The sequence below is a fragment of the Hippopotamus amphibius genome, chromosome 6 (genome assembly GCF_030028045.1).
Source record: "Hippopotamus amphibius kiboko isolate mHipAmp2 chromosome 6, mHipAmp2.hap2, whole genome shotgun sequence".
Lineage (NCBI taxonomy): Eukaryota > Metazoa > Chordata > Mammalia > Artiodactyla > Hippopotamidae > Hippopotamus > Hippopotamus amphibius.
In genome coordinates this window covers 148189008-148201662 of record NC_080191.1, presented here as the reverse complement: position 1 = coordinate 148201662, position 12655 = coordinate 148189008, and the positions used below count along the sequence as shown (strand labels likewise).

Here is a 12655-nt window from a genome sequence, read left to right as displayed (position 1 = left end):
TTTGGGTCAGAGAGACCTGGTTTGAAATCCCTTCCCCATCATTTACTAGTTATGTGACCTTGGACAGATTGTCCTAAGTATTCATCAAATTACCTAATCTCTCCATCCTTCAGTTTCCTTATCTATAAAGAGGGGATGACAAATCCTTGTATTCTTGAAAATGGAAATAATAAACCTTCTTAGATTTATTATTGATGATAACTGTGATAAGGTATATAAAAGGTTATCACCAAGCCAGGTGATGGTAAGCAGTTAGTACACATCAGCTGTTATTATAATGTAAATTAGAAGTGGGAGAGAAAGTTGAAGGGAAGTGATGTAGGCAAAGATAGCCCTATATTTTGCCAAGAGGAGGCACTCTTTGGCTGCAAGCTTCCTTACAGCCAGCATGGAGGAGAAAACATGATTGATTACACAGTTCGCAAAGAACTTAGACACTGATTCTGTATATCCAGCCAAACCAGAGCCTCCCTCCTCTGCTCCCATCTTTGTATTTCCACACAGTTTCTCTTTCTACCAGACGTATCAGTATAGGTTTTAGAGACTTGTTGAGTTACAATAAGGCTCCCCAGGTCTGCCCAAGACTCTCTCTCAGCATTTCTCACAGAGTCTCCCAACCCCTTCTTGATAGCACCTGCAGGAGAGAACTCAGCTAAGTGTCTTCCGGTCAGCACATGCCATTGTCCAGGCCAAGACTGTGCAGGAGGCCAAGGGTGAATGTGGGGTCGTGTAGCTTATTTCCCTCACCCACGTCAGGCACTCCTTAACTGTGGGAACTAGCATCTTTACATAGTCACTCATTCCATCTCACAATGAGTGGGTGGTGGATACTCTGTAGTGTTTGTGATTTGCAGTAATAAATGAACACATGTGGAAGAGTTACTGGTATGGAAGCCCTCTCATTTTTGAGTCTGGTTGTAACTGAGAGATTATTTCAGCCAGTAAGGATTTTTCACCAACTCCAATGACAGCATTCAAGGCTTAAATCTCAGTACTTTAAATGAGAAATAAAATCTCTATGAACTCTTCTTCCCTGGGTACTGATGTGCAACGACCTGTGTTATTAAATGTCAAAATGAAATAGAACCGGTTTTCTTAAAAAAAGGAGAGAAGTGTAATTCTTGTACTTCCGATATCTTTCAGTATAGGTATACTAATTGGTTACCTTCCAGGACACCTACATCACTATAACTCACGTAAAGTCATGGCCAAACCTCATATCTCAAAAAGATAGTATACACTTTGCTTAGGATGTCACCTATAGGAGAAACGTAGAAAGGTTGTGCTACATAAAAATGATTTTTAAATCTCCATATTGAAATTATTGTAAGATACCCTAAATTTTCTGTAAAAATATTTCAAGTTGCTTATTTTAGATGATATTCTTTCTATCCACATATATGTTAGAATTAAGAATCAATTCCTTTTCTCCGAATAACGATTCCCAAACCTTGAGTCTCTCCTCACTTATTCGAAGTTAATAAAACTGGATGAAAGATAGTATTGGCATTTATTCAATGTATTGTGTCTCTTTCTTGCTTGTTTTCTTACTTGAGATACAATTAAGTACCTCACTCCAATTTGATTTACAAGCTAGGAATCCTTTAAATGTTAAACTGGAAAATAAATTAAAAGGTTGTTTGAGATAACTGGGGCTCCCATAGAGCTAGTTAACTTGTTTCCATATGCTATATCTAAGCCTGGATTCAAATAGTAGAATAGGGTTTTTGGTTTTTTCGTTTTGTTTTTTAATTAATTTTTATTTGAATATAGTTCTTACAATGTTGTGTTAGTTTCAGGCATACAGCAAAATGAAACAATTATACATATATTTGTATCCACTCTTTTTTAGATTCTATTCCCGTATAGATCATTATAGACTGTTGAATAGAATTCCTTGTGCTATATAGTAGGTGCTTATTAGTTATCTATTTTATATATAGTAGTGTGTATATGTCAATCCCAGTCTCCCAGTTTATCCCTCGCCTCCCCTTTTCCCCCTTGGTAACCATAAGTTTGTTTTCTACGTCTGTGACTCTATTTCTGTTTTGTAAATAGGTTCATTTTACTATTTTTTTGGATTCCACATATAAGTGATATCATGTGATATTTGTCTTTCTCTGTCTGACTTACTTCACTCAGTGTGACAATCTCTAGGTCCATCCATATCTCTGCAAATGGCATTATTTCATTTTTTTTTTTTGACCAAATAATAAGTCTGGTAACCCTTTTCTTCTTTCCCAGCCCCTTTGCTTTTACCCTGTCTCAAGCCAACATGTCGCTGAAAAATGAGCCAAGAGTAAATACCTCTGCACTGCAGAAAATTGCTGCTGACATGAGTAATTTGATAGAAAATCTGGACACACGGGAGCTCCACTTTGAGGGAGAGGAGGTGGACTACGATGTGTCTCCGACCGATCCCAGGATACAGGAAGGTAAAGATTGATGGTCTGAGCGAGGAGGAGAGAGTTTATCAGAGTTGCTTGGCAGAGCACGGATTTGAAATAACCAGCAAATGATCGATTGTCGTTGCTGATGTCACAACACTGGACTGAATTTCATTAGCTGTTTTCTTGTTGTAGCATGTTATGATTCGTTTAAAAGATGCCTGAAAAGGCAAATTATGCTAATATCATTGTATTCTTGTAATAACCTTATTTACTTATTTATTTTTTAGTGTATCTCCCTTTCTCTGCTGTTTATAATACTCAAGGATTTAAGGAGCCTAATATACAGACGTATCTCTCTGGCTGTCCAATAAAAGTTCAAGTTCTGGAAGTGGAGCGCTTTACATCTAACAAAAGGGTCAGAGCATTTATGGATTCAACTTGTATTAGTCAATATATACGGTTTAAGACATTGACTTGCATTTTCCTTCCTCCTTAGCTATGACTATGTTTTTAACTTCTGGTTTGTGTTTTTGTTTATCACTTCTGAATCCTCATCACCTCTCAAGTGTTTGCATCCTTCTCATTTAATCTTTATTCTTGTACACCTCTTTCCCCATTCTGGAAAATGCTTTTTTTTAAAAATGCACTTAAGGCAGTTGATAGGTTTAATAAATTGCAAAATGCCTCTCCTAGTCCTTCTCTCTCCCCAGTTTTCTGTTCAATGTGTTCTCATGGGGCATTGCTGTTCCATCTAGAATGCCAGATATAAGAAGAGTTTAGCTTTCCTAATGCTTATTCAGCAAGAAAATGATCATGCTCCCTGGGTCTTGAAAGAAATAAAGCCAGGAGGCTGCACTGGCCAGTGCCGTTGCCCAGAAGTGCTGCTGAGAGAATTCTGCCGTCACACTTGCCCCTTGACTTGTTCCTAACACCATCCCTCAAGCTTCATTCACATTTTCTCTTTAAGCTCTGGAAAGGCATTGGGAGTAGACTGTTTTCATCAAGCAAACCTGCACCCCTTGAAGGGGATTGGACTAGGAGAAGCTCTTAGGGTAGCCGTGTTTGCTCTGTTACTGACTAGATTTCCCACTTGTCACGTCTGAGGGTAGAGAACATTGCTGCAGGCTGGTGGCCTTTGTCCCTTCAGATTAAGCTCTGGCCTCGGCAGAGTAAGACTGTGGTTGACTCCTGCCTCAGAGGAAGTGTAGAATAACCTTTCTGCTGGAGGCAGGCTCTGGAGGGTGGCACGTGCTGCCCGCTTCCTGATGCTTTTGCCTGGTGCTCTGTCCTCACCTACCTGTGCATGTCCTGATTCCTGGTTTACAGCCACCTAGGTGTCCAGCTTTCCTGCAGGGTCTTCCTATCTCCCTGAACACCACTGAACACGACCTACCCAGAAATGTCTCTGAGATGACCTTTGCCTTCTTATTTTGCTCACCAGTATTTAGATTGAGAGGTGATAACACATGGGGGTTAAATGCACAGACTCCAGAGCCAGACCACATGGTTTAATTCCTGTCTTTGCATTGTGATCTCCAGCCAGTTGCTTAACCTCTCTGTTTCTCAGTTTCCTCATCTGAATAAGGAGTATAATAGTACACAGCTGATAGGTTTGTTATGAGGATTTAATAATAGTAATAATACATAGTACGTATACATAATACAAGAATATTGCATATTATCTTATACAGGTATACACTGTATGATACTATTATTATTACTAGGTCTTTCCTAGCATTATTTATGAAGATAAATATTGAAGCTGCCAAACCAGAGCCTCCTCTTTGCTCATACACTTCTATTAGTCAAGTGAGTTTAGTTCTGTTCTTTTTTTTATATATATTAAAATTTTTCTTTTGGATCCTAATCTTTAAATTAAAGTATAGTTGATTTACAACATTATATGAATTTCAAGTTCTGTTTTAAATCTTAGTTTGTGTAGGAAAGCAAAGGATCCGCCTTATCCTACTTAGTGTTCATTTTACTAAGGAATAAGAACTGAATTCATGCAGTTTGAATGTGATTCCAGGCAAATAAAAATGATGCTTTTCTGAGTACATTCAGTGTGCCAGCTCATGGCTAGGCACTTCTCTTTTCACTCTCATGACAACCCCGAGGGTCAGATGTTGCCACCCACCCTCCCAGGCAGGAGACCTCCCACCAGCTCCCCCTGCTCCTCCTCCCAGCCTTCTCCACCCTTCTCTCTGCCTCCTGGGGCTCCCTTGCCTTTGTCCTCTGGCAGGGCTCAGGCAGTGGAGAGCCCAGATGGGGACTGGGGACACTCTGGGCTGGCTGTGCCCTTTGACCAAAGTCAACCTCCCTCAAGGCAGCCTCTTTTCATAGCTCTCTCCTTCCTGCTCCAGCAACTGGTCCTGCCTCTTGTTCTGTCAGAACTAGGGATGCCTTCATGAGTCCCAGATTACTGTCCTCATTTTGTGATTTCCTTACTCTTATCTTTGTAGATGGTGCCTTTATTAAAACTTCTCACACTTTTCCAGTTCCAAAGAATTCCAGTAATTCTGCTGGGACATTATCTGACAGAAGAGATGCTTGGCTAAGGCTTCATAGCTGGTAGGCTGCACCACAGGGTTTCAAACCTTTACATTGAGAGAAAAAGATGGCAGCGAAGTAGAGGGACGTGGAATGCATCCCTCTCCACAGATGCATTGGGAATGCACCAAAGGACGCAATCATTCCCACAGAGAACCAGCTGAACACCAGCAGACAGCCTTGGACACCAGAAAGGACCGCAAGGAGCCTGCCATAACCGGTAGGGAGGCATCTACGAGGGCTCAAAGAGGGTGAAGCGGCGCAGCTGTGGCAGACGGGAGGGAGTGAGAAACATACGGAGGGTCCGCAGCGCAGCTCAGCGTTCCCGGACCGAGACGTCGATCCACAGCTGAACAGAGGGTCCGGGAGCAGGAGCGTGGGAACCGGAGAGCCGGTTCAGGGTGAGAAACATTGTTGCCAGTAAGGTGACGGACCGAGAGGACAGGAGGGAGGAGGTCCACGGCGAGGAGTGCCTGCCCCTGAGAGCTGCCCGGCCATGATGGCGAATGGAGGCTGCAGGCTCACGGGCAGGGGGGAGGAGCCGCACGCGTGGCCTCTCCCTCTCTTTTGGTGCCTCTGCAACAGGCAGTGGAGAGACGCCCGTGGGCCACCTAAGGCGCTCAGGGATAACAAGCACCCTCAGGCGCTCGGGCGGGGTGAGATTAAAACCCCTCCGAACGCGGCAGCAGGGAGGCTGCCGAGAAAAACAACAACAACAACAACAAAAAACCCGAGAGAGGCCCAACTCTAAGACTTTCTGTGTACGCCTGAGCCACCGGCGTCCCTCTGCAACAGGCACCTCCAAGCCTGACTGAAACAACAGTGCGCCACAGCTCACTCACTCCCAGGAGAAGGAGCCACTATTGTACCCTCTCCCTCCCCACACACCCACGCTTACAGACGAACAATAGAGGAACCTCTGCTGGTCACAGAATAATGCAAAAAAACCCAAGGCGAGTAGAAGGACACTTACAGCTGAGACTCTAAGGAAACAGAAATATTACCTGAGGTTTGGACAGTCTTCTATAAACACCTCTATCGCCAGGGCAAGCAACCCCAAAAGTTTGGGCAACCATGAGGAAACAAAGAAACACCATGCAGGCAAAGGAGCAGGAAAAAAACCCACAAGACCAAATAAATGAGGAGGAAATAGGAAAAATGCCTGAAAAAGAATTTAGAGTAAAGATAGTAAAAATGATACAAAATCTCGATAACAAAATAGAGAAAGTACAAGAAACAGTTCATAAGAACTCAGAAAAACAAACAGCAATGGATAACAAAATAACTGAAATTAAAAATACTCTAGATGCTATAACCAGCAGAATGACTGAGGCAGAAGAACGAATAAGTGAGTTGGAAGATCGAATGGGGGAAATAAACGCCACAGAGCAGGAAAAAGAAAAAAGAATAAAAAGAATAGAAGACAGTCTCAGAGACCTCAGTGATAACATTAAGCGTACCAACATTCGAATCATAGGCATCCCAGAAGAAGAAGAAAAAAAGAAAGGGTCTGAGAAAATAGTTGAAGAGGTTATAGTGGAAAACTTCCCCAACATGGGAAAGGAAATAATGAACCAAGTCCAAGAAGCACAGAGAGTCCCATACAGAATAAACCCAAGGAGAAATACACCAAGACACATATTAATCAAACTAACGACAATTAAACACAAAGAAAAAATATTAAAAGCAGCAAGAGAAAAGCAACAAACAACATATAAGGGAAAACCCATAAGGATAACAGCTGACCTTTCTACAGAAACTCTGCAGGCCAGAAGGGAATGGCAGGATAGACTGAAAGTTCTGAAAGAGAGAAACCTACAGCCAAGAATACTCTACCCAGCAAGAATCTCATTCAGATTTGAGGGAGAAATCAAACCTTTACATTGCTAAGAAGTTTAGCATCCAAAATTCTGGGTTTATGTGTGAAGGATAGAACTTGGCATTTGCAATGTTTTTTGAGTATTCAGTTTTCTTAGATTGGAAAATATAATCCTACGATATGGGGCAGCTTCCCTAAATTGTATAATTTTTCTTATTTATTTGGCTTGCCTTAAGTTGAGCATTTTTCACTTGAATGCAGAATCTCTGCCCACGCTGAGTTCTCCTGCATCCTTCTCTGCGAAACATAATGCAGGATGATGAGTGCAGTGTTGGCCAAGGTGAAAGACAGCATATAATATGAGACCCCAGAACTGGGTTCTTTCAACTTCTGGTTGTAGTAACTGTAGTACCTGGTTCCTAACTAGAGGCAAAGCAAGTGCCAGATTTGATTTACCAGTGATATGTTTGGATTCCAGACTTAAGAGCACAAGTTACATTGATTCTCATGCTTGTATTTTATATACTATATCTACAGAGTAGTCATTCTTTAGAAGTTTGAAAAATATACCAATCATCAGTAATGATTGGCAGCAGGCCAAGAATGGCCCATGAAGTTGCTGACACCAAAACCTAGATAAACTAGCAAAGTAGGAGATGTTTACTTTCTCCAGCCCAACCCCAGTCAACACCTGTGGTGCCTAAATCTCCCAGTGGGGGCTAGTGTCCTCTCGGTGGTCCAGTGTCCACTACCCTCCCCTACTTCCCACACACCATGGGAGCTTCCTTCACCATCTCTTGTGCTTTATAAATATCCCTCCATCTCCTGACACTTCCCACTATATCAAAACTTTTATCCCCCAGGTCTGTGAGCTCTTCTGATTGAAATATTTCACTAGTCACCAAGATACATTTGCATTTTAGTAAGAAATATTTTAAAAATTTTAAGTGGAAATTCATTCTAGTTAAGTAGTTGGGGAAATATTTTGGGTGTAGGAAAATCTTTTGCTTTTTTCCCTCTAATCATCCTGTATCTTCCTAGTCACTGGTGCTAATTCAGGACAGGGAGATGTTGTAGACGAGGATGGACCTTGCAAGGCATTTCAGAAGGAGAGAGCCTTAGTGTCATTTGTGAAGCACAAAAGTGGGCTAAGATTGTGCTCCACGATGGAAATCATTTCCTCCAGCTCCCCTCTCACCCCCTCCATTGTCTGTTCACTGTTTGTACTTTTGGACAAGCCCCCGATGGCTAATTAGGGCTTTCACTCATTGTCTCTTTTACCTGGTTTCTTGTTTCAGGGGTGTATGTGTGTCTGTGTGTCTGTGTATTCGAAACAAGATTTGTGGGGGTTTGCCTTTGGTGTGATTCAGTTTGTCTTACATAAGATGAATATTCAAAGAGAATATTACTTCTGTAATCAGTCGTTTTTGAAAACATTTTGCTTCAATACTAACACAAAATAACTAGGCTGGAATTAAAGATGCTTCCGTGTTACTTATTAATTAGCTATTGTTCATTTAGAGATTTTGGAATTTTTGTTGTTATCTAAAATATCAACCATTTTTATTTATCACTATAGGTACCAAGCATCAATCTTTACACTATTGAATTAACACATGGGGAATTTAAATGGCAAGTTAAGAGGAAGTTCAAGCACTTCCAAGAATTTCACAGAGAGCTGCTCAAGTACAAAGCCTTTATCCGAATCCCCATTCCCACCAGAAGGTAACTGTTCCATATTTAATTATGAAGTTATCCCAGTATACGAATTGGATTGAAAGAATATTTTATTTATGTTATTGGTTAATTAGTCCATTATTGGTAGATTTTTTTAATTAAATAGGCTCTTCTAAAAATAAGCCATCTCATGAAAGATGCCACGAGCATCATGGTTTAAAGAATAATCTAATAAATGTTTGCATTTTGTGTGTGTGTGTGTTTTAGACACACATTTAGAAGACAGAATGTCAAAGAAGAGCCTCGAGAGATGCCAAGTTTGCCCCGTTCATCTGAAAACATGATCCGAGAAGAACAGTTCTTAGGTAGAAGGGTGAGTCCTTTTGCTCTTCTGTTGTTCTGAACATACTTTTGCAGGGCTACAGAGACATGGTATCTACTGAGGAGTGAGTTGGGCCTAGATGCAACTTCTCTCACCCACTGATCTATCATCCAGACTGGCTTAGCTTCTCTGGAACTAGTTAGGCAACCCTTCTTCCCCAAACCACTCTAGCCCCGAGGAGGCTGCATTTCCCCAGAAGAGGAGTTCTGTGTCAGGAGTGACTTTATGAGGAAGCTGCCCACCCTGCAGGAGCCTCTTGGGGTTCATTGTGAGGCAAGATTGAACTCATCATTGAAGGCTTTGAGATCTACTCTTTTAAAATAATCTTATTTCCATACATTTGCTTCAGAATTTGTAGTGGCTTCTATGGCCACTAGGGACAGTATGGACATTCCTTAAAAGACTAAAAATAGAGCTCCCATATGATCCTGCAAACCCACTTCTGGGCATATATGTGGAGAAAACCATAATTAGAAAAGGTGCATGCACCCCAGTGTTCATTGCAGCATTATATAGTAGCAAGGACATTATTATACAATAACCTAAGTGTCCATCAACAGATGAATGGATAAAGATGTGGTATATATATACTATGGAATATTACTCAGCCATAAAAAAGAAGGAAATAATGCCATTTGCAACAACATGGATGGACTTAGAGAGTATCATACTAAGTGAACTAAGCCAGAGAAAGAAAAATATCATATAATATTACTTCTATGTAGAATCTAAAAAAATGATACAGATGAACTTATATACAAAATAGAAATAGACTCACAGACATAGAAAACAAATTTATGGTTACCAAGGGGGAAAGTGGGGGAGGGATAAATTAGGAGTTTGGGATTAACATATACACACTGCTACATATAAAATAGATATCCAACAGGAACCTACTGTATAGTACATGGAACTCTGCTCAATATTTTATAATAACCTATAAGGGAAAAGAATCTGAAAAAAATAGATATATATGTATGTATAACTGAATCACTTTGCTGTACACCTGAAACCAACACAATATTGTAAATCAACTATACTTCAGTTAAAGTAAATAAAAATTAAAAAAAGAATTTGTAGTGGCTTGTTTTAAATATATATAAAATCTCATTCCCAAACTATAGATGGGACAGTTAGTTAGGGTCTGAGAAGAGTAGGTCAAAGTATAGACACGTACAACAATAGAACAGGAACCTCAGGAGGGAGGACGCTTCTGCCCACTCTGCTTCAGTGATATGGTGCTGCCTAGGGCAGAAGATTCATTTTTTTACCAGGAAATAAGTAAGTAAATGTCAGTTCTCTTTTGTAATCTGAAACTGTTATGTTCTGAAGGGGATGTTTTCAGGGTTCCTTGTCCAATAAAAACATTAATAAATAATTAAATAACATACAAAAGTTAAGACGGAAGGACCACATCACTGTCACTGTTTACATTTTCCTTTGAGTATGATGATATCTGTAATCTAAAATATTTGTATTACAGAAACAACTAGAAGATTACTTGACAAAGTTGTTAAAAATGCCCATGTATAGAAACTATCATGCAACAGTAAGTACTATTCAGTGATTTATATTTTGAAGTAATTTATAAAATTGTAAAGAGTCAGCTAAATTTTGGATCATTTTATTAACACAAGTGCTTATATCCACTTCTGCATTATTCCTTGGGTGAAACGAAACTAAATAAAGTGAATACAAAATTGATTTTACTATATAGCACTGAGAACTATATTCAGTACCCTGTGATAAACCATAATGGAAAAGAATATTAAAAAAAAGAATGTCTGTATGTGTATAACTGAGTCATTTTGCTCTACAGCAAAAATTGGCACAACATTGTAAATCAACTGTACGTCAATAAAAAATAAAATTAAAAAAATAGGGAAAACAAACAAAATTGATTTGACAGCAAGGATCCAGTTTATGGTGATGCTATTTTTAAAATATCAGCTCTAATAATTAATATAACAATAGATTTAAATGAACTTGAAATGCTACTAAAGGTTAGATTATCTAGAAACCAACCTCCTTCTCTCCTCAGGCTTTCAGAACAATGCCAATAAGCATTTCTAACGCTGAAGACAAAACATTGAGTAGGAAGTGATGGAAACAGTTGAGCAGAGTTGAATACCCAAAGATTATACGGAGCATATTGTGACTGCCATCTGATTGGCCTATGAGGACTGTAAAAGGCCCGTCTTTTCATGTGAAAGTGAGAAGCATGGGAAAAGCTAAGGAGAGGAAAACCTCTTGAGAACTCAGAGAAACGAGAGGAGAGGTGGTGGGGCTTCGAAGCAGCTGCTGAGACTAAGTTTGGGAGGCACATAGCTGGCAAGCTGGAGGAAGTGGGCTTTACAGAAGGCATCAGAAAACAGTGAGCTCTGCCTTTTTAGAGGCCCTTGAAGGAGGGGATAGGGTTTTAAGGGTTAGCTTCAATTATCCAAAGGTTCAGATAACTGAGAGGGAAGAGCATTATTGTATCTTGTGCCTGTGTATGTATAAACTGTATTGCTTTGTAGGTTGAAGGTGTGTATGGTATATGGTTGAACTTCAGAGGAGGTACAGTTATGATGTGGCCTCTAGTTTAGAAAATGGCATGAACACATGAACAGAAAGAGGGAGGCCCACTGTGTTTAGGAGAGGAAGCAAGAGTGCCTGGACTCTTCAGAGTTTTTTGGTGACTTGATGCCCTATTGCTGCCTGCCTGTGTGGTATTGGAAGCTGGGCACGCACCCAGCGAGTCCCCTTTGTACACAAATGACCTGGGGCTGCAACACTGTGATGTTCAGTTGACTTAAAGAACCTTCTATGGTTTCATAATCCTGGAGATGAATTTTCCCAGGGAAACCAGCAATTTGGGTCCAACCAGAGAATCTCAAGAGAAGGCTGACGGCAAGGATTCCTTCTCTCCTAGGACTCAGGAATGTGCATCTTTGAAAGAACATAATGAATAAGGATATTACTTATATATTACTAAAAATGCTGCTTCCTGTTGTATTCTGTGAAATCAGAGGTGCTGTTTTCTTTACTAGGGAATTATTCAAATATGTGCTAGTAACAATACACAATAATTTTCCATTTGTTTTACTTTCCTGTCTGCCTGTGACTTGACTTTAATATTTCTTTTGACCCTTGAACAGTACTTGCTGAGTGTAGTCTTTTTTTGCATACCTTGCTATATTTTGGAATCTAATGTTGATTTTAAAGTATTTACATTTTTTTTAAATGTTCATATTAATTTATTTTTCAATCATATACATCTTTTAAAAGTTGAGCCATATTGTATTTAGGTATTCCAGGGTGTCTTCTAAACATTTCCTATGGGAGGGAAAACCTGGTTACAACTGACTGAATATATGTTACTTCTCATTATTTTTAATTTAATTTAATTTAATTTTTTGGCCGCAACGCAGCTTGCAGGATCTTAGTTCCCTGACCAGGGATTGAACCCGGGGCCATAGCAGTGAGCGTGCCAAGTCCTAACCACTGGACCACCAGGGAAGCCCCTTATTTTTTATTTCCACTTAGATTATTCTCCCCAGCAGCAGAATGCTTCAAGCATAGGATACAGTTTGACCTGTTTTAAGATTATTTTCCTCTCACTAATTATAATCTGGCACAGAGACTAGAGTTGCAGGCCTCTGCCTTATATTGGTGAAATTAGATTGGCATCTGTGCATCTCCTTTGATAATTTGTGAGACATGTTAAAATTTCTGTCTGCAAAAAGCATATTAAAAGTTATTTTTATATAATCACATATAATTCATTTATATTTTTATAAGTGTGAAACAAGCCCGCAGTAATTTCTAAGGTCTGTTATCATGCTTAGGCATGGG

At 39.9% G+C, this 12655-nt stretch overlaps 1 protein-coding gene across 4 annotated transcripts in view; it reads left to right on the top strand.

The window, feature by feature from the left end:
- Positions 1-12655, top strand: part of PLD1 (phospholipase D1) — a 208444-nt gene that overhangs the window by 76467 nt on the left and 119322 nt on the right. For all 4 annotated transcript variants that reach the window (XR_009054227.1, XM_057738033.1, XM_057738034.1 and 1 more), the window contains exons 2-6: positions 2245-2435; positions 2678-2805; positions 8339-8484; positions 8704-8809; positions 10302-10367. Coding sequence is in view for 3 of the 4 variants with exons in the window: in XM_057738033.1 (XP_057594016.1) it covers positions 2276-2435; positions 2678-2805; positions 8339-8484; positions 8704-8809; positions 10302-10367 (606 nt within the window). In the remaining variant the exon portion in view is untranslated. The remainder of the gene's footprint in view (positions 1-2244; positions 2436-2677; positions 2806-8338; positions 8485-8703; positions 8810-10301; positions 10368-12655) is intronic.